Raw genomic sequence first — 22,444 nt, forward strand, 5'->3', positions numbered from 1 at the left:
TTGTAGGTTTAAATGCAAAACACAAGTCAGACATTGTTTTGGCCTGACTTCAGGAGAAAGAACTGAACCTCAGTCTCAACTCCAAAGATGAAAGGGATTTTGAACAGGCCCCACTGTCTCTAAAGTCTTCCAAAAGGTTTAGACTTTCTGAGATGACATTTGGGAAGAAAATACTTAACAGAAATGCTTTTGTTCAGATCAGACGATATGCAGAACAGAGCCATACTCCCCCAGTCCTACTAATACAAAGACAGCCAGACTCACACCAACAACAGAAGACATGATGGATAAAATACCTGCTATTCTTACAGTCTCATTCTGTCAGTAATTTCTAAATAATACCAGGAGATGTCATCACATTGCTTTATCCATCTGATCTGATGTGAATAAACTGAAGGCAGAGCTTTCCAAAAACCCTCAAAGATAAACCATAATCCTTTGGGGGTGGTGGTGCTCCTTCCTCAAACATGGAGGTCTGAGATCAACCGTGTGTGTGTGTTTGTGTCTACACATTTTACTATACTTGTGAGTACCAGAAGTCTAGTAACCCAACTAAAATTCAGAGAAGTGAGTACATTTCTCTGGTCCTCACTTGTAAAATGGCTATTTTAGGCTTAGGGGTTAGGTTTAGAGTTAAGGTTAGGGTAAGGGAAAATAGGATTTGGAATGGGAATCAATTGTTGGTCCACAAAAAGTCCTCAAGTATAGTAAGACGTGTGTGTGTGTGATTATTCTCTATAGAAGGGTTATGTCCATACATCACTTATTTGTTTCTCTCTTCTTTATTTGTGCAGACATTCTTGGTAGGCCTATGTACTTTATGTTGACAACAACTGCTTCATAACCTCCTTTTTACACTTACGGCTTGGCAAATGTCAAAATACTGCAGACACTAGTCACTCCTAAACTGAAACCAACCCCACAGCCACAATTACCATTATGAATAGGCTTATAATTTGCCTCCTGGCACAGACTGCTGTACTGTAAAACGTTTGATGGGTGGACTAAATACGGCTTAAAGGCATCTTATTCACATGATCTACCACATACGGTTTAAGTGTGATTTGGGCAACATAATCTCGCTAACTACTTTATAATGTTTTGGCAGTTTCAGTTTGACAATTACAATCAACAGTTGGATGTTGCGATTGGTTACTCCTTGGCTATTTTTTATGATATAACAAACTCTTTCTTTACATGTGAGATATGACCCATTTTCCACTCCATTGTTTTACATCCAGCTTTAATTCCACTGGCATGCACAGCAAGCAACTGAAATTGACACAAAGCCCTTTGTTCGTTTCAATAGACGTATTAGATCTGAATGCATACATTGAACTGGGGCAGATATAGCTTTGATAATGTTTGGGCTTTTACAGGTAAACTAACTAACGCTCTCCATGACGATTTTAGGTACTGTACTGTTTGCTACCGTGTCAATGAAGTCTCGTCGATGTGTCAGTGGCATCCACCCAGCCGTAGCCACCAAAGTAACTCAGCTGTCTAACGTTACTACGGATTTTCTACACGCAGTCCAATGAATATTTAGCTAAATCCTTGTAAATAAATATAATGGTTGGGTTTGATAGTACGATATATGTCAAACGTAAATTTCAAACCGGTATGAATGCAACCGCACGAGACAAAAAATAACATTGCGAAAAACAGACCCCTGTTCTCTATGGGCGAGTCTACGACTGACACTGGGGCATCTTTTTGATATGGCTAACGACAGCTAGCTTGGATGGATGCTAGCTGGCTGGGCCTTAATTGCGAATGGCTTTGCCTTGAAATGGAGCGCAGAGGACGATAGGTTTTTAAAGATTGAAAACAGCGTAGCTTGAACGGGGGACTCTGTCAGTGCAATCACTGTTAAAGTTAGAAGTAACTCCCTTACCTGCTGATTTTTTGGGCGAAGGCGCGGCGCTCAGCCATAGCTGTAGCCGCTGATGTGCTTGGATTCCCAGGCTTTCCACTACTCTCAGCTGCTGGAAAAAAGAGACTGAATAGCTACCGTAAACCTCATAAAGCAGGAGCATACGAACACACCCTGCCACGGGTCAGACAGTGTTGTTCCATGACACCAAAAACTTAATGAATACAAGTTTCATAATGCCATTTAGCACATATTTAATGTTGAATAAAATTACATTTTTTTCAAATAGTTTATCACAACCTCACTGGATTATTGAATATCATGCAAGTCCCAATACACTATCTGACTATAAAGCATTTATGGAAATGTAATGTTTTGCCACCCTAAAAGTGAATTGATTGATTTGAATTGAATTGAGTGGATTGATTGAAGTAATGGATCAATTAAAAAATTAGGTCATCACCAACAACTTAATTGAATGAATGAATTCCCACGGGGGGCCAGTATGAAAAAATGTATGCACTCACTAACTGTAAGTCGCTCTGGATAAGAGCGTCTGCTAAATGACTAAAATGTAAAAATGAATGTAAATGTAAAAGCGATTCTGTGCCTGTGGCCGCGCAGAACCATTTACGTTGCAGAATGAAGCAAACACCGCGAGAGTCGCGTGCTTGGCTTGTGGTTTTGCTTCCTCAAAATGTAAACACTGGGAGCTGGTTTTCTAGCTAGATACACAGTAAGTATCAAACTGAAATGCCAACTTTTTTGTTAAATTATTTTACATGTATACATTTCTTCGAACGAGTCTCGGATCTATGTTGTTATACCGGAGACTAAAAGCAAAGTTAAATTATTAGCGTGACTGCTAGCTAGTTAAACAATGTGTAAATTAGCTCGCTAACGTTAGCTAGCTAACTGTTTGCGCTTTGCTTTGGCCAACTCCATTGCTTTCATTGTAATCCAAACATGTTTGCCATGACACTTCCACAAGGAGTTGGATGGGGTAGAGATTAGCTAGCTAGTTAGTTAACTAGTTAGCTAGCTGGGGGTTCAAGGTTTGTAAACTGCTAGTCGGCAACACTAACGTTACCGTTTCGATTCAAGCCTTTGTCTTTAACTAAAATGACAAAATGAATGTCTTGTCCATTCAAATGAAGCATTTCAGGAAGACAGTGCGGTTGTTAACTACGCTGGGATGAGTTCAATTTCCTGGTGGTCAAAATGGAGAATAAAGGGACTGATGAGGTGGAGAAATTGAAGACAAAGTTCTTGTCAGCATGGCACAATGTGAAGTACAGTAAGTGCATCGTAATGGTTATTCCAGACCCCTTTAGGCTACTGTTATCCTCTACACGTCGTTGTCTCAATCCTTCTAATGTAATTGACCACGGCCATTTAAAACAGGCTTTGTAAGATGTAACAGCTGTCAGCTGAGTTGTCATTCACTTCAGCACATGATAGATGTGATAATTATAATAATAATAATAATAATAATATAATATAATATGCCATTTAGCAGACGCTTTTATCCAAAGCGACTTACAGTCATGCGTGCATACATTTTTGTGTATGGGTGGTCCCAGAGCATGTGTGATTATTGTGATAAGAATCAACTGTGGCTGACTCTGCAGTTTCTCAAGCATGTGTTCATACTCCATATCCTTTTTACACGGATCCTCTGTCTGACCCTAGAAATACTATCTGTGTTCCTTAAATGTCAGTGTTGTCAAGCAGTAGTTATAATATACACTGAACAAAAATATAAACGCAACATGTATAGTGTTGATCCCATGTTTTATGAGCTGAAATAAAATATCCCATACATTTTCCATATGCACAAAAAGCTTATTTCTCTCAAATGTTGTGCACAAATTTGTTTACATCCCTGATAGTGAGCACTTCTCATTTGACAAGATAATCCATCCACCTGACAGGTGTGGCATATCACGAAAACAGCATGATCATTACACAGGTACACCTTGTGCTGGGGACAATAAAAGGACACTAAAATGTGCAGTTTTGTGACACAACACAATACCACAGATGCCTCAAGTTTTAAGGGAGGGTGCAATTGGAATGTCCACCATAGCTGTTGCCAGAGAATTGAATGTTCATTTCTCTACCATAAGCCGCCTCCAACGTCGTTTTAGAGAATTTGACAGTACGTCCAACCGACCTCACAACCACAGACCACATGTATGGTGTCATGTGGGCGAGTGGTTTGCTGATGTCAACATTGTGAACAGAGTGCCCCATGGTGGAGGTGGGATTATGGTATGGGCAGGCATAAGCTACAGACAACGAAACACAATTGCATTATATCAGTGGCAATTTGAATGCACAGAGATACCTTGACGAGATCCTGAGGCCCACAATCAACAGCCTGATCAACTCTATATGCGAAGGAAATGTGTCGTGCTGCATGAGGCAAATGGTGGTCACACCAGATACTGACTGGTTTTCTGATCCACGCCCCTACCTTTTTTTAAAGGTGTCTGACCATCAGATGCACATCTGTATTTCCTTATATGAACTGTAACTCAGTAAAATCTTTGAAATTATTGCATGTTCCGTTTTTATATTTTTGTTCAGCGTAATAATATATGCCATTTAGCATATTATTTTATCCATGATCTACCAACTGAGCTACAGAGTTCATTCACAACTACCCACCCTATGACTAACTAACTATTTCGTTCTGATCTTTAGGTTGGGCTTTGAAGTCAAAAACCTACTTTAGCAGAAATTCCCCAGTGTTCCTTCTGGGGAAATGCTACCATTTTAAGGCTGAAGGTAAGGTAACACACACACTGATTTTCGGTCTGCATTGCTGTGTTCCTTTTCCGAATAGACTCATACTCACCGGATCCTTTTCAGTATGTGATTTAAGTGATTGATCTGATTTGAATGTGATTTCATTGATCAGTCGTCTCCTCTCATTCTCAGATGAGGATAGCCCAACAGAGAGCTGCAGCACTGAGGCCTGTGATGCATCCCCCGCCACAGGGGGTGACGTGGATGCCTTCCGGAGGGACTTTGCGTCCCGTGTGTGGTTGACCTACAGAGAGGAGTTCCCTGCCCTGCCAGGCTCCACCCTAACCTCTGACTGTGGCTGGGGTTGCATGCTGAGGGCAGGACAAATGATGCTGGCTCAGGCCCTCATACTACACTTCCTGGGCAGAGGTCAGTGGGATGGCAGTGGGCCAGGGTCGTGTTCATTAGGCACTAAATGGAAGAAAACCTTTTGAAATGGGGAGGGACTACCAGGGGTATACTCACTAGGAACCAAAAGGAAGAAAACGGGTTGAAACGGTGAGGGACTAACCTGAAATTGTCCAATAAGAATTTATATTGCTACAGTTTAAACAGTTGCGTTCTTGCTACGGTTTGCTACATTGTGCACTAATGAGTACACCCCTGTACTTGTCCAGTAAGAAATACTTATTTTAGTTTTCCATTGCAAAAAAATTAAAAAATAAACACATTTTCTGTTGCGTGCCCTAATGAATGCAATCCAAGTCTATAGTATGACCTTATATCTCTTACAAAAAAAGGGAAAGTCTGAGGTTCCTCATTCCTTGTGGGTACTTTGTCAAACAAAATCAGAGAATTTCATAATTTAATGAGTTTCATCATTGAAATGCTTTCTCTGTTCTTCAGAGTAGGATCTCTTGAGATTCACACTAAAGAATAGGAAACTCATTTACTACCATTTTAATGCAGCCATTTAGAAAACAATATTTAAGCCTTAACTTGTTCTTCCACTGAATGTGAAATACAGTATGTCATTAAATACATCTTTTAAGCTATAAAATGACTAATGGCCACTTAAAGATATTTATTGATCAATTTCACTTCTTTCATTCACTCTGCAAGGTCATTATGTTAATGCCTGGTGCCCTAGTCCGTCTCCTTTATGGCATTGGCCACTCACACCCTCGACACCCCATGTGCCCACCCTGTTTGTAGGGCTAAAACACTGTAAAAGTGAAATACTGGACATACTGAGAGGCCTATAATTGGACTATTATACCATAGGGTTTTCTCATTCTCTTATTTAAAGTCAAACTGGACAATCTGTTATAGCAGAAGATTTAAGCCAAAACTTTATTTCCTGAGTTCTGAAAGACTCTATTCTAAGAGTCTTTGGTCTGGAGAATGTGGTTCAGTGTCTGAGGCGTTGTCATAGACGACAGGCCAAATATTTTCAGTTTGATCATTTCCACAGTCGAGCTGAGAGCCAGAATGCCAGTACCATTTGCTGTAGCTTTAACTTTTCTTGTGCTGAATGTAGCCTACATTTTGTTTTCTCAAGATATTGGCATATTTGCAGAACATAATACGTGCCGCATACAAATGTTTTATAATTAAAAGTATTTCCTTCAATAGCAGAGTGTTCAACTAACAAAGTGGAAAATATATACATCTGATCTAATATTATTTGTCACATGCGCCGAATACAGCCCTTACAGTGAAATGCTTACTTAAATCCCTTAACCAACAATGCAGTCCAAGAAATAGAGTTAAGAAAATATTTACTAAATAAAATAAAGTAAAAAATAAAATAAAAAGTAACATAATAAAATAGCAATAACGAGGCTATATACAGGGGGTGCCGGTACCGAGTTAATGTGCGTGGATACAAGTTAGTCGAGGTAATTTGTACATGTAGGTAGGGGTAAAGTAACATAGATAATAAACAGCGAGCGAGGAGCAGCAGTATAAAAACAAAGGGAGGGGTCAATGTAAATAGTCCCGGTGGCCATTTTTATTAATTTTTCAGTAGTCTTATGGCTTGGGGGTATAAGCTGTTAAGGAGCCTTTTGGACCTAGAATTGGCGCTCCGGTACCGCTTGCCGTGCAGTAGCAGAGAGAACAGTCCATGACTTGGGTGACTGGAGTCTTTGACAATTTTTTGGGCCTTTCTCTGACACTGCCTAGTATATAGGTCCTGGATGGCAGGAAGCTTGGCCCCAGTGATGTACTGGGCCATATGCACTACCCTCTGTAGCGCCTTACGGTCGGATGCCGAACAGTTGCCATACCAGGCGGTGATGCAACTGGTCAGGATGCTCTTGATGGTGCAGCTGTATAACTTTTTGAGGATCTGGGGACCCATGCCAAATCTTTTCAGTCTCCTGAGGGGGAAAAGGTATTGTCGTGCCCTCTTCACAACTGTCTTGGTGTGTTTGGACCATGATAGTTTGTTGGTGATGTGGACACCAAGGAACTTAACTCTCGACCTGCTCCACTACAGCCCCGTCGATGTTAATGGGGGCCTGTTCGGCTCTCCTTTTCCTGTTGTCCACGATCAGCTCCTTTGTTTTGCTGACATTGAGGGAGAGGTTGTTGTCCTGGCACCACACTGCCAGGTCTCTGACCTTCTCCCTATAGGCTGTCTCATCATTGTCAGTGATCAGGCCTACCACTGTTGTGTCATCAGCAAACTTATTGATGGTGTTGGAGTCGTGCTTGGCCACGCAGTCGTGGATGAACAGGGAGTACAGGAGGGGACTAAGCATGCACCCCTAAGGGGCCCCAGTGTTGAGGATCAGCCTGGCAGATGTTGTTGCCTACCCTTACTACCTGGTGGCACCCATCAGGAAGTCCAGGATCCAGTTACAGAGTGAGGTGTTTAGTCCCAGGGTCATTAGCTTAGTGATGAGCTTTGTGGGCACTATGGTATTGAACGCTGAGCTGTAGTCAATGAACAGCATTCTCACATAGGTGTTCCTTTTGTCCAGGTGGGAGAGGTCAGTGTGGAGTGCGATTTGAGATTGCGCCATCTGTGGATCTGTTGGGGCGGTATGCGAATTGGAGTGGGTCTAGGGTTTCCGGGATGATGGTGTTGATGTGAGCCATGATCAGCCTTTCAAAGCACTTCATGGCTACCGACGTGAGTACTACGGGTCGGTAGTCATTTAGGCAGGTTACCTTCGCTTTCTTGGGCATAGGGACTATGGTGGTCTACCAGAAACATTAAGGTATTACAGACTCGGTCAGGGAGAGTTTGAACATGTCAGTGAAGACACTTGTCAGTTGGTCCGTGCATGCTCTGAGTACACGTCCTGGTAATCCGTCTGGCCCCGCAGCCTTGTGAATGTTGGCTTGTTTAAAGGTCTTGCTCACATCGGCTACGGAGAGCGTGATCACACAGTCGTCCGGAACAGCTGGTGCTCTCATGCATGCTTCAGTGTTGCTTGCCTCAAAGCGAGCATAAAAGTCATTTAGCTCGTCTGGTAGGCTCGCGTCACTGGGCAGCTCGCGGCTGGCTTTCCCTTTGTAGTCCGTAATAGTTTGCAAGCCCTGCCACATCCGACGAGTGTCAGAGCCGGTGTAGTAGTATTTAATCTTAGTTCTGTATTGACACTTTGCCTGTTTGATGGTTCATCTGAGGGCATAGTGGGATTTCTTATAACCTTCCGGATTAGTGTCCCACTCCTTGAAAGCGGCAGCTCTAGCCTTTAGCTCGGTGCGGATGTTGCCTGTAATCCATGGTTTCTGGTTGGGATATATACCAGGTGTTAAAAAATCCCTTTGACCCTCCTCCTCTGTCTGTGTGCCTCAGACTGGACATGGTCGGAGGCGTTGGCTCTCCAGCCTCTGGACACAGAGACCTGGACCACCAGTGCAGCCAAGCGTCTGGTGGCTGGCCTGGAGGCCTCACTGCAGGGGGAGAGGCCCTCGGACCCAGGGCCAATGCTTCATGCTCTGGGGGCCCCTGGGGGAGCGGAGGAGGCTGACACCCACCTGAGGGAGGTCTACCACCGCACCCTGGTGTCCTGGCTTGGGGACAGCCCCCAGGCACAGCTGGGTATCCACAGGCTGGTGGGGTTAGGCCTGGTGTCTGGGAAACGGGCAGGGGACTGGTATGGCCCTGCTGTGGTGGCACACATCCTGAGGTGGGTCTGGTTCTAGGGTTATATTAATGCTGTTTCAACCATTCTTGGTGGCCACCAAATAACAATATTTCTCTCTCTTTCCCTCTCTTTCCCTCTCTTTCTCTCTCTTTCTCTCTCTTTCCCTCTCTTTCTCACTCAGAAAAGCTGTAGAGGAGGCAACAGACCCTGGGCTGTCGGGCATAACTGCTTATGTTTCCCAGGACTGTGCAGGTATGACAGATGAACCTCCTCTGGGCCCAGGGTCTGGGCATGTCATCAGGAGAAACACAGAGAAACACAATGTAGAAGGACAGTGGATATAGAGCTGGAATATAGAGAGGGAGGATGGAGGGAGAGGATAGATGGAGAGAGGGGGAGGATAGAGGGGGAGGATAGAGGGAGAGAGAGAGAGGGGGGGATTTTAGAGATAGAGAGAGGGAGGATAGAGAGAGGGATTTTAGAGGGAGAGAGAGGGATTTTAGAGGGAGAGAGAGGGATTTTAGAGGGAGAGAGAGGGATTTTAGAGGAAGAGAGAGGGATTTTAGTGGAAGAGAGAGGGATTTTAGAGGGAGAGAGAGGGATTTTAGAGGAAGAGAGAGGGATTTTAGTGGGAGAGAGGGATTTTGAGAGGGAGAGAGAGGGAGGATAAAGAGGGAGAGAGAGAGAGGGAGGAGAGAGAGAGAGGGGGGGAGGAAAGAAAGAGATGGAGGATAGAGGGAGGAGAGAGATGATAAAGAGAGAGGATAGAGAGTGAGGGAGGATAGCGATAGCATAGATGGATAGATAGAGGATATATAGAGAGAGAGGATAAAGAGGATAGAGGGAGGAGAGAGAGAGGGGGAGGGGGAGGATAAAGAGAGGAGGCTAGAGAGAGGATAGGTAGAGAGAGGATAGGTAGAGAGAGAGAGCTGTCCAGGAGAGAGGTGACAGGAGGCTAACCTCCTCCTCCAACCCTCCCATCCTAAATCCTCCTCCATCCAATAACCTGGATTTTGAATGGTCATTCTTCTCAACAGCGAGTGATTGGGACTGGTTGTGTGAGAGAGAGGAGAATGTTAAGATGAGAGCTGCAGGATCTAGAGGAGATCAGTGCTGGTAAAATAATAGGGCACTATAAGAATGAGTGATGTGGACAGCAGCAGTGGATTACACTCTCACTACTGTACAGAATGCAGACACACTCTTATGATTGGAGACCTGGGTGAGAGAGCAGAAGTTGCTCTATAGCCTACCTGTGTAATAACACTCAACTGCGTCTGTTTAGAAATATTCACTTTATAGTAAGAACATTCATGATCATTGCAAATGTCCTTCAATTTGTAATTGCAGGGTTTAGAGGCAGGCAGATGACCAGGCAGACGTTTGACCCCTGTCTGACCTCTGGTATTGATCCCCCATAGTGTACAGTGCTGATGTCATCGATAGCCACCAGTCGTGTGTGGCTGGGGGAGCCGATGCCCCGCCCCTTACGGACAGCCGGGCGGTCATCATTCTCATCCCAGTCCGGCTGGGGGGAGAGAAGACCAACCCAGAGTACTTCAACTTTGTCAAGGTGGGAAAAACAATAGCATAACCCTTTTAGGATGATCCTGTCTAGAATGTAGAAATGAGTGAGTTGTGGTTTGAAAAGCACTAATTAAACTAAAGGGAGTTGTGAATGTACAGAAAACACATACACTTACTAGCACAATGTGATATCAGACAGAAAAAGGGATCTGTAGCCTAATCAGAGAGCCTGTGTGTTAGGGAAAATACAGATACAGTACTATATTTGCATTCCGAATTCAGATGAAAAGTTGTGTCTGCAGGGAAGTGTCCTATAAAAAGCATGAGCAGACGCACACCCTGAAAGGTTTGAAGAGTAACGGAGAATAAAGTGGATGAAAATAAAAAGTTTCAAATAGATTGAATGGGTAAACTTCATCACCAACGCTTCAGCAATGCCTTTTTCAGAGTTTTATTTTTTTCTTCACTGCGTTGCAAACGTTGGTGATGAAGTTTCCCCATTAAATAGTTGGAAGTACATATAGTGTGCGAATTTCTTTAATTTATTTTGTCTTAAACGCCCAGTGCAGTCAAAAACGTTTGTCCTGTGTTTTATATATATTTCCACAATGAGGTTGGAATAATACTGTGAAAGTGTGAAAATTATGATCATCACTTTTAGTGTAAGAGCTATTTGAGAAGACCGCCTGAAATTTCAGCCTGTTTTGGTGGGAGGAGTTTTGGCCAGGTGGTAAATTAGTTAATAGAGTTCCAAACCTCTCTGCTAATAACAGCTAATTTTTCAGTTTTCCCAGACAGTCATAGCAAAATTATTGCTTGAGAAAACGCTATTTTTGTGCCCATTTTTACCATTTTAATTTAAAACAATTACCGTAAGGTACTTAATTGTTACCCAGACATTATTTGATATTGACATAAAACAAAAGGCTTTACCAGCACAGCTGCTCATGATTAGTTAACTTAGATCTGACCGTAGACAGTATTTCTTACAGCAGTACATAAACCTGTTCTATATGGCTGAGTATTTGATCGTGTGTCCCCTGGTCTCCATCCTCCATCCTCCTCAGAGCATATTGAGTCTGGAGTACTGTATCGGCATCATCGGGGGCAAGCCCAAACAGGCCTGCTACTTCGTTGGCTTTCAAGGTTAGTGTTTTACCCAGCAACCAACCAGAGGACTAAAGACTAGAGGGAAGTGGAGATAATTTACCCTACTGTCCCCTCTCTCTTCTCTTCTCTGTATGAAGAGACAAAGTTAATGCATTCGTGTTTGTGAGGAGAGAGGAGAGTATAGGAGAGGTGCGTGTGTGGGAGAAACAGCACTTATTTTATTTTCTCTGACCCATCAAAGCCCTACTCATTTATCACAATGGGTAAACCTTCCAAGTTGTGTCCGTAATTGATTTCCATAGGAGACATTATGCATATCGTTTCATTCTCATCCATCCAGTGGGGCCCCAGAGTGAGCCACTCTCCATCACCTTCAGCGGACGGGAGGAACCTTCAGTGGTACATCTTGGCAGTCAATATTTACACATTTACATTTGACCGATTTGAAATACAGTGCCGGATGATGTCTAAATGACAAGCCATACATTCTCCCTGCCAAGACGCCACTCTGGCCTGCATACATCATATGCAAATGGACGAATATAATTGCGTGTTTGTAAAAGTAATTTCCCCACACAAAAATTTAATGACAGCCCCCTTTCTGCGGCCGGGGGTAAAAAATGTGCTTGTACAACAGCATTCGATTATGCAGAGTTTAATCCACCCTGGTCGATATTAAAAAACAGGAGGCGTATTTGACTGTAAGAATGCTAACAGTAGCCTAGCAAAATGACTTTTTGAGTTACTCTGCATAGAAATTGGGGGGGAAGGAGTACGTCGTCGCTTGTCGGTGTGGTAGCGTTTGTAATAATCAGATGTTTTTGAATAACTTGTCTTTTGTTTTGTCCTTGCAGATGACAGCTTGATTTACATGGACCCTCATTACTGTCAGTCTTTTGTGGATGTCAGCACTAACCATTTCCCTCTTCAGGTAATGGGAAATCACACTGAGCTGACTGGGGCTCAGTAATGGGAATTTAATAGTTTCTGTTAGTACTTAAGGGTATGAATCCTAAAGCAGCCTCCGTTCAATTACTGAGTCCCTGGCTGCTGATTTATTTGCTACTCAGATATGTGAGGCTGCTGTGGAGGAGAAGTATGGGGAATATAGAGAGGCTCAGATACTATGATCCTGAATATTTCAGCAGTAGAACACATAAAAACCTGCATTTATCATTGACTACTGCGTTGGAACTTTTCCTGATACTTGCCTGTAGAGCCAGCACACAATGGGACAAGAGACCAGAAACAGAGCTATATTTTTATTTTCACCAGTCTGTGAGTGTGACAACAGATGAATTAGAATTTCATTGCATTCATAAAACATAACATTTTATATTCATAAACTTTCCTACCTATTTCATACTTATATATTCAATACTTTACTGTATTATCACGATCAATTAAACCATCGATTTCTTTTAGATAAGCAGTAATAATAACAATTGCTGTCAATTTGTGTTTTGTATTTTTAGTCGTATCATTGCCCGTCGCCAAAGAAGATGCCTTTCAGTAAGATGGACCCCAGTTGTACCATAGGCTTCTACTCTAGAAGTGTCCAGGACTACCAGACAATCAGCCACGAACTGTCCAAGGTGGGTGAACTAAAGCCGTTACGATTTGGTCAAAATCATCTTAGTTTATTTCTTAATAATTGTCATCAGATATCATTAATACCCCAATATGAAAGCATAGAATGTGAGTGAGAGGAAAGGATATACGTGTTAACTGTAGATAAAAGTGTCTGCTATAATGACCTTATTATACATATATACAGTATGTTGTATGTCTAAGAGAAGTTCAATGAACTGGCCACCAGGTGGCACTATTTAGCTGTAAATCTGAGGCAGTTTCCCCCTCCCTTCTCCTGTCCCTTGTCCCTGCTCTACAACTGTCTATTGCTTTCATGCAGGATGCTCGCATCTTAACTCAATTAAACTTTTTAGACTTTTATATAACTTTCTTTATGTCTGTGTTTGTCTGTGTATCAGGTGTTGCTGCCATCAGCGAAGGAGAAATACCCAGCATTCACTTTCATGCAAGGTCACGGAAAAGATTACAACCTTTCGGCAGAGTTGACCCCGGAGAAGAGGGAATGGCCATTTATCCGTGACCCACAGAGAGCGGCCGCTACAGCTGGAGACTTCGTGCTGCTCTGAAGGCCGACGCCAAGGTCAAAGGTCATGGTCTGAGACTTTTCAACGACTGGCGAAGTGACTTTACCAGACAGACTGAAACAGGCTTATCCAAGGCCAGGACTCTGCAAACTGGACCTCTCACAACCCCATCCCAGACATGGATCTGGTATCTATTACACAATTATGAAGATACATAGCCAGTATTACATTTTCCTCACACCAGCATTCATGACTTAATACGCAAAACCTAAAAATATTATAATTATCCTATACTGTAGATAGTTGCTGTTAGTTTTGACTGTTCCATGGAAATCAGTAACATAGGGCAAAATATCAAACAAACATACCATGGGTCTGTAAGGGGTATGAGGTTGTAATGAGGGTTATGCGCTGTACTGTATCTTATACACTGCGTTATTGATACCGATGGAGAATTGGGTGCCTTGGCTTATTGGAAGACTAACTCTCAGCCAAATATAACACACATTTGCCTTGTAAGGAAATCATTGCTGCACTTTAGTAGATGGTAGTCATCATAGGATATGTGTGAGGATATCACTGTGGTTCTGTAGCTGGGCCTTATAACAAAGTGAAGTGCTATAGGAGAGTGCCGTTCACATACTGTAATTAGAAGTATTTAGCAATACTCCAAAAGTACTGGAGGTTTTAATGGTAAAATATGTTCTAGGGTTACACTCTTGTGATTTCGAGACCACATTTACATTAGGGGGAAAAGTTTTATGTTGCCAAATCATTTCAAGAAGATACATTACTTTGGTTCATAACAGTTATTTATTTATTTCAAAGCAAATTAAATGTCTAAATGGAATGGTTTTCCAATGTCACAGTCAAACCCATCTATAGAGGGGACCGGTACAATACCTTGCTTCTCTTTGTACTTTCACAATAATTACACTAGTTACAAACTTTAAATACACTATAACCACATACTAAGTTAATTGCGGTAATTGAATCATCTCATTTAAATGGTGACATTTGTAGAATCCACAATTTGTTATGTGGGTTGAATGTAATTGAAATGTTGTACGATTATGTGTGACTGTTTCTAGATCAGCCCCTGAACTGTAAAGGCATAAAGACAGCTACATTCTACCCGTGTTGCCAAATGTTCACAAAATTCAGCTCTTTATCACAATATTGATTCTCACACTGCTGTGCAGCAAAGTAGAATAAAGTCATAAAACCTTTTAGATTTTCTCATCTGATCTGTACACCTCTTTACAAGCATTAAAGAGAGAGAGAGCTATGGGAAAAACAAATATTTTTGTTTTGTCTCATCTTGCAATGCATAATACAAAACGTGTCATGTGTTGAAATCCTGTTTATTACCCAGTCAAATGTACTAGATTAAAACTAATCGTATGTGCTAGCCATCTCTACAGCCCATTAACCAGCCGGCGGGAAAAATGTGACCCTCTGACACAGGCTGGGATTGTGTCCGCCCGCAGAGGAAAATAAAATATCCTTGTGTGCAACGACGCACTGTTGCCATGGGTAATATTTCTTGTGCCCCCATCGTTTGAGCCATGCTGTACATGTTTTCACGTACAATACAAATTATTGTATTGTGAGGAGCTTGGCCTTGGGTTAGGGGGTCGGGGGTTCCAGTTTCTGAGAGGATGCCAGGGTAGGGGTGAGGATGGAAAGAGAGACCGAGAGGAAGAATCAGGGATCTGTTCTCATGTCCATTCACTGAGAGAGAGAGAAGGGAACCAGAGAGCTGGCAGAGGACATAATAGCATCATTTTAGAGGATGTGTCTGATCAGTACATAACAGGCTGTGTTTAGGGCCGAACAGGCTGGCTGTGTGGACGGAGAGATGGACATCAATTTATCAAATATGCAGCAATGTTTTGGTGCTGTGGCTGTGGAGAGGAATGACATGGGAGGGGGAATGTTATGAAGGGTAGAATTTGTGGATTTTTGTCAGGCCCCAGGTGAACATGAAAGAGTGTTTAGCTGGGGGGCACGGGGCTGGCTACTGTGTGCTGTAAGGGACTGCTGTGTTCACCATGTATTTACAGGGATGTATGAATATTTGATTAATGAGTCATGGATGGGCTCGGGGGAAATGCAGTAAGTAGGCATGCAGCGGCTGTACAAAGCCACACACACACACTCTAACCCCCCACAACCATGCCCTCCTGTTTAACAGAGCACAGCTGCCAATAGTGTCGTTGACTTTGTGGATTCCAGAAAATCTAATCTGCCCAGCCGAGCACATTCCTCACATGAAAGGGACTCCATGAGAGGCATCCTTCTGTCCCAGAGTTTGGAGCTCACAGACAGACGCTCAATAAAGATTTTATTTTTGTGTCATTCACAGGAGGAAATGGCTTGTGTCGCTGGTCACGCAGCCCTTGGGCGACTTGTCGTGTAATGCGCGGGAATGGAATGAAGCAGGGTTTTGGCAGAATCGGCAGCACGCAAGTTCTTGGGACTAGGCCTACAGAGTCTCTGAGGGCTAGAGCAAGACCCTTCAATACAATGTGTCAAAAAATTACATTCACACAAAACATGATAGTAAATCCAACCCTGTTACATTCCACTGTTCTACTGTAGATGTTTGACATTAGCCTTCTTTAATTGTGCACTTGTTAAACCCTCATATCATTGCGGTGCAGCATAACCTTTGATCTTGCAGTGCCATTAAACATGTTGCATTTATAATGTAGAGAGCTGTTTAATTTGGGTATTGGCCATCTTCATGAACTCAGAGCTGTGTATACCCAGCCAGGTCTGCTGCAGCCCAGAGCACAACATGATGGATGGTAGGGGGCACATGTTCCTGAGTGGCCTATTTACAGTTTTGACTTAAATCGGCTTGAGAATCTATGGCAAGACCTGAAAATCACTGTCTAGCAATGATCAACAACCAAGTTGACAGAGCTTGAAGAATTTAAAATAGAATAATGTGCAAATATTGTACAATCCAGGTGTGCAAAGCTCTTAGCAACTTACCCAGAAAGACTCACAGCTGTAATCACTCCCAAAGGTGATTCTAACACATATTGACTCAGGTAGGTAGCTTAGTGGTTAAGAGTGTTGTGCCAGTAACTGAAAGGTCGCTGGTTCTAATCCCCGAGCCGACTAGGTGAAAAATCTGTCGGTGTGCCCTTGAGCAAGGCACTTAACCCTAATTGTTCCTGTAAGTCGCTCTGGATAAGAGTGTCTACGTAAATGTAATCTAAATATATTAGTGTTTTGTTTTTCATATATTATTTTTTTTACAAATGTTACAATTTTCCTTCCACTTTGACATTACAGAGTATTTTGTGTAAATCGTTGACAAAAAAATGAAAATTAAATCCATTTTAATCCCATCTTGTAACACAACAAAATATGAAAAAAGTCAAGGGGTGTGAATACTTTCTGAAGGCACTGTAGGTTTGTCTGTGCTCGCATACCTTTGCTTGAAAATATTACTGTTTGTCCCTCTTGAGAAACCTTAGCAACAACATAGCCAGTATACACTTCCTCAAAATAGTCAGAATCAATCTAAGACAGGGCTCTCCAACCCTGTTCCTGGAGAGCTACCGTCCTGTAGGTTTTCACTCCAACCCTAATCTAGCACACCTGATTCCAATACTTAGCTGGTTGATAAACTGATTCAGGTTAGTTCAACAGGAGTTGGAGCCTTGGAGTGAAAACCTACAGGAGGGTAGCTCTCCAGGAACAGGGTTGGAGAGCCCTGATCTTAGATAAATCAAGAAATCTGTAATTAATTTTGACGTTTTTATAAGGAGGCCTTATTCGTTCAATTTTACATCTATCTAAGCTAAGATGTTTGGTGCAGTATTTCTCAAGTGAAAAAATGTGCATGAAAACTAGTCGCCTCTCGTTGAATGAAAACAAGCACTTCATTGAAGAATCCCGTCCATAGTTCCCACTCCTAGGAGTAATGCTGTTGACCAATCACCGACGAAGGGGCGTAGACTTCGGCTACCGAACATCGACTCACCTCAAGAAAAAATGTATTGAGCACGAACAGCCTGAAAAAAACCCTGCAGAACACCAAAACTAACAAAATCGTCACAAAATGTCATAATATATGTGCAAACTGTTTCGACTGTGAAGCATACGGTAAGCTTTAGTGTGTGTGTATGCACTGTGTGTGTGCATGCTTGTGTGTTTGTATGTGTGTGTTCATTCATGGATTGTGACCTATGTACACACTGACATGCAGTGTTAGTGTGAAGTCCTCCTCTCAGGTGTCTGGACCCGTCCCCTCCCAAACCGTCCCTGTCCCTACACCAGGTTCAGCGGTGTTACATTTACGCCCGGCCCTCGCCCCTCCCTTATCCACCTCTGGCCCTCGCCCCTCCCTCATCCACCTCTGTGGAATGGAATGCAGTGCTTCTTCAAACAGGTACCTCCACCACTTTGAAATCTCATCTTGGCGTGATAAGTCTAGCAGGCTAAATATATTCGCTCTAGCAGTCGTCAGAACATAAATACTGCCTGGTGCACGGACGTCTCCGTTCAAAGTCTGTCCACATCCGCATCTGTCCCCTCTTCTCACCCCTGTCTTGTCCTGCCCTACCTTGTCCCCTTCCGTCCTGGCCTGTTCTGTCCCATCCTGGCCTGTTCTGTCCTGTCCCATCCTGGCCCGTTCTGTCCTGTTCAATCCTGTGCTACCCTACCCTGTCCCGTTTTGTCCTGTCCCATCCTGTCCTGTCCCATCCTGTCCTGTCTCTCTCTCCTCCCCCATCCTGTCCTGACTGTCTGTCCTGTCCCGTCCTATCCTGTCTCAGTTCTTTGGGCTCCTGAGGAGTGCTGAGGTGTTGTATGCCTCATGTCTCTGCTGGCCCTATGCAGCAATGCATCAACACCCACTAAGATCATTTGGGATCTTTGGGGTGTCGCCTAAAGATGTCCAGCAAAGACCTGAAGGAAACTCTGAAGAATTTAAATGAAATAGTTAAGATGTGGTCAATTTCCACTACAATGGGTCTTTGTGTTGGGAATGGGAGGTGTCCGTGTCCCCTCTTTCTGTTGAGCGCTGCCATGGCAGGAACCCAAAGAAAAACCTCCTAGTCGGTGTTGGCTAACCTTGCCTGGCTGTGACAACACGGAGGGCACTGGAGTTAACATTTAGATAACGGATGTGTGTGCCGGTTTCGATTTCCATTCCCGGTGACAGGGAATCTCAGGCGAATTGGGAGCGCTCCAGCATTCCCACGTCTCCCGGGTGATGTGGGGGAACACCAAAATGCCTCATTCCCATCTCCTCTCAGTCCTGGCCAGCCATCTGTCAGCTTTTACTAACCAGATGCATCCGCAGCCTGAGAAGAAAGGAGCCAGCACCTCACCGGGGCTGAAGGTGCGGGATATTACCTGCTATGTAGCTGTCGACTCAGTTCTCCTGCACTTCTGTGTTGAGAGGGGTGGCAAGTGTGTGTGATAAGAAACTTTGTGCGCCTGTGAGACTTTATGTGCTGTGTGTGTGTGTGTGTGTGTGTGTGTGAGTGAGTGAGTATATTACACATGGTTCCCTCAACCACTAGCCTTATCTCTCCTTGCCATGTCGGTGCATCAGTCTCTGCCACACCCGTACAAGCTTTTCATAGTCCTGCTCACTCTACATACATGTCCATTTAGTACCGCGTCTCCTTATAGACAGCAAGCTGTATGGGTACCTGCTTGTTTGTGAGAGTATGTTTGTGAATTTGTGTAAATCAATGCTGTTGAGTGTATGTGTGCATGTATGTGTTTGAGAATGTGGGTATGCATATACATTCACGTGTGTATGTGTTTGAGAATGTGGGTATGCATATACATTCACGTGTGTATGTGAATAGAATTGTGTGTGATTGCATGCGTAAGTACTTGTGTATGTGTGTCTTGCAGATCTGCAAGCACACAGGCAAGACCACACACACTCATTCACTCACTCACTCACAACTATCCTCCTGCGGCTGGAGGGTCTACCTAGCTGCTCCATGATCCTGGTGCTACAGAGAGACGCCATAAAGCCAGACTAATTAAAGGGGATCCGGCTGTAATTGCCTCAGTGAATCAACTTAATCAGCACCTGCACCCGTTAAAGACTCAACCTGATGGTGCAATCTAACCTTTTTTAATACCCCAGAAATGTGAATTATAAAAAATTATATGCCTGGTAATCGCTTGGATTTCTAAACACTTTTACCAATGAGTGGACCATTGTCCAAGATAAATATTAAAAGAGGAGGTCAGAGGAGCGGAGCGAGACTGGAGGTCAGGGAAGAAAATGTCAGGACAGTGGAATGTCTCTGGTGGCTATTGGTGTGCATCCGCCCGTGGAGTTAGGGCCAAAGAGTTTGTTATTTACATAGCGTAGTGACAAGATCACACATTACACCACTCTGATGAGGAGGTGAGAAGAGTGTCACAACAACAGCATAGTGAAGACACTGTGTGTGTGTGTGTGTTCTAAAAGAATACCATAACAACTTCAAAACACAGATAGCACATTGGATAAAATCATTAATGTATTAATGTGCCCATTATTCTAAGACTAGGTCCCCACACTCCGTTGAAATATAGGTCTTCTCAACACATATACCTAATATACTAAAAAAGAACATTTAAAATGATTCAGTGGCTTGTGTGAACACATTAATTTTCGGTACTAAAAATATATTTTTAAGCAGGTCTCAGGCCCTACTTTTTCTCTGGCTGAAATGCATAATGGATTCCCATCTAATCCATTACAGCCGGGGAGAGAGAGAGAGAGAGAGAGAGAGAGAGAGAGAGAGAGAGAGAGAGAGAGAGAGAGAGAGAGAGAGAGAGAGAGAGAGAGAGAGAGAGAGAGAGAGAGAGTCTTCATCCCTCCTCCACCAGAAGGTTGTTCTTCTTTAAATGAAGTTTTAATAAAGCACGACGGAGGGTGTCCAAGGTCAATTACAAGACTCTGTCCATCCTACCATCCAAACTCTACATGGTGCTTAGTTAACCATAATATGTGTCAGTCATACGCCAGTGGTCCTATTCAACTCCACAAGTAAATGTCGGCTATACAGACTACACACATGAAGGCCGAACCGATCCAACACCTCTGTGTACGTTTACTGTTGACTACTTGTCCACCTGATTGGCAGCTCAGGTCGCCACTGTCAGTGACAAGCGAATCAGAGAGCTCACTGTCGCCAACGCTCATTTGTCAGTGCTTGAGGTGGAGGGATATCTCTTTATGCATAATACGTTAAAAGTCACTGTGGAGGGGTAGATAGAGGTGAAGATATTAATTTTCTGTCCGTGGTGGTTGGCAGGTAGGAACTGGCGGGGGTGAAACCATGGTCCGCCACCCTATTTAAAAGAGTAAGGAGGATTTAATGTAATGGTGATTATGAATACACTTATGTATTCATTTAAGCTATAAACGACGGGCCGAGTCGGCACAAAAAAACAAACTGCCTCGCTTCCGGCAGCCATTTTAATTAAATGCCATGGATTGTCAAATTTATCGATCCTCCACCCTGACATGAAGCCTGAAGGATGTCTTGAGCCATTTCCATATTTTTACTGGCCTCTCTCTAATGTGAGGTGAGGGGAGGGAGATGGAGGGAGGCTCGGCTGGCTAAATAGGCATGGCTGTTATGGGAAAGATAGGAGGAGGAGGAGGGATATGTCCTGAAGCAATAGCCCCAGTGTTATGGGACTACACCCTCTACCCTTTCCCTTTCTCTCTCCTGCTCTCTCCCCCAGCTCTCCTCTCTCCCCCTCTCTCCCCTCTCTCCCCTATCTCTCTCCCTTCTCTCCCCATCTCTCCTCTACCCTCTCTCCCCTTCTCTCCCCCAGCTCTCCTCTTCTCTCCCCCAGCTCTCCTCTCTCCCCTTCTCTCCCCCAGCTCTCCTCTCTCCCCTTCTCTCCCCCAGCTCTCCTCTCTCCCCCTCTCTCCCCCTCTCTCTTCTCTCCTCTCTCCCCCTCTCTCCCCCTCTCCTCTCCCCTCTCTCCCCTTCTCTCCCCCAGCTCTCCTCTCTCCCCTTCTCTCCCCCATCTCTCCTCTCTCCCCCTCTCTCCCCCTCTCTCCCCTTCTCTCTCCCCTTCTCTCCCCCCAGCTCTCCTCTCTCCCCCCTCTCTCCCCTATCTCTCTCCTCTTCTCTCCCCCAGCTCTCCTTTCTCCCCTTCTCTCCCCCAGCTCTCCTCTCTCCCCCAGCTCTCCTCTCTCCCCCTCTCTCCTCTCCCCTCTCTCCCCTTCTCTCCCCCAGCTCTCCTCTCTCCCCTCTCTCTCCTCTCCCCTCTCTCCCCATCTCTCCTCTCCCTTATCTCCCCCATCTCTCCTCTCCCTCTCTCTCCCTTCTCTCCCCCCTCTCTCTTTCTCCCCCACTCTCCCCTCACCCTCTCTCCCTCCCTCCCTCCCTCCCTCCCTCCCTCTCGCTCTCTCTCTCCTCTCTCTCGCTCTCCCTATATCCCCCCTCTCCTTCTCTCCCCATCTCTCCTCTCCCCTCTCTCCCCCTTCTGCTCTCTCTCCTCTCCCCATCGCTCCTTTCCCCTCTCTCCCCCTTCTCCCCTCTCTCCTTCTCTCCCCATCGCTCCTCTCCCCTCTCTCCCCCTTCTCCCCACTTTCCGTTCTCTTCCCCCTCTCCTCTCTCTCTCCCCTCCCCACCTCTCTCTCTCCCCTCTCTTCCCTTCTCTCCTTCTCCCCCCCTCCCCCCTCACCCTTCCTCTCTCTGAGCTGTATACAGATGGGCCTTTGACAGCCCTACAGCTGTTCTCCTAATTGTTCATTAAGTGTTCTATTGATTCCCTGATTTAGAGTACATGTGTCTTTCAGACGCCGCTCTCGTGTGAAGTGGCAGGCCTTACACACACACACACACATCCCGGGCCAGATGACAGGGCCGGCTGATGCAGAGAATGCGAACTGCCACTTCCAATCGAGGGCCCTTCTCTCTCTGTGGGGCCGACGGTGCCCGGGAAGCAGCTCT

General features: G+C 44.3%; 2 protein-coding genes across 18 annotated transcripts in view; one reads left to right on the top strand and one right to left on the bottom strand.

Annotated features, from left to right (window-relative positions):
• Window positions 1–1,980, bottom strand: part of dock7 (dedicator of cytokinesis 7) — a 69,206-nt gene extending 67,226 nt beyond the window's left edge. For all 17 annotated transcript variants that reach the window (XM_041840068.2, XM_041840069.2, XM_041840065.2 and 14 more), the window contains exon 1: window positions 1,898–1,980. In XM_041840068.2, coding sequence (XP_041696002.2) covers window positions 1,898–1,935 — 38 coding nt within the window. In that variant the 5' untranslated portion in view covers window positions 1,936–1,980. The remainder of the gene's footprint in view (window positions 1–1,897) is intronic.
• A 551-nt stretch (window positions 1,981–2,531) lies between these two features.
• On the top strand, window positions 2,532–14,722 carry atg4c (autophagy related 4C, cysteine peptidase). The gene is made up of 11 exons (XM_041840071.1): window positions 2,532–2,612; window positions 3,034–3,173; window positions 4,586–4,669; window positions 4,823–5,059; window positions 8,445–8,778; window positions 8,918–8,988; window positions 10,158–10,309; window positions 11,331–11,409; window positions 12,228–12,304; window positions 12,849–12,968; window positions 13,365–14,722. Exons 2-11 carry the CDS (start codon window positions 3,098–3,100, stop codon window positions 13,530–13,532), a joined length of 1,398 nt encoding a protein of 465 aa, XP_041696005.1. The 5' UTR covers window positions 2,532–2,612; window positions 3,034–3,097; the 3' UTR covers window positions 13,533–14,722.
• Window positions 14,723–22,444: the final 7,722 nt, after the last annotated feature.

The sequence above is a fragment of the Coregonus clupeaformis genome, chromosome 20 (assembly GCF_020615455.1).
Source record: "Coregonus clupeaformis isolate EN_2021a chromosome 20, ASM2061545v1, whole genome shotgun sequence".
NCBI classification, from domain to species: domain Eukaryota; kingdom Metazoa; phylum Chordata; class Actinopteri; order Salmoniformes; family Salmonidae; genus Coregonus; species Coregonus clupeaformis.

Bases quoted from the DNA above. Each gene is read 5' to 3' on its own strand.
- atg4c (XM_041840071.1), top strand. From the start codon at position 3,098: ATGGAGAATAAAGGGACTGATGAGGTGGAGAAATTGAAGACAAAGTTC. The intron at 5,060-8,444 runs GTCAGTGGGATG...TGTGTGCCTCAG, and splicing joins ACTACACTTCCTGGGCAGAG to ACTGGACATGGTCGGAGGCG. The intron at 10,310-11,330 runs GTGGGAAAAACA...CATCCTCCTCAG, and splicing joins AGTACTTCAACTTTGTCAAG to AGCATATTGAGTCTGGAGTA.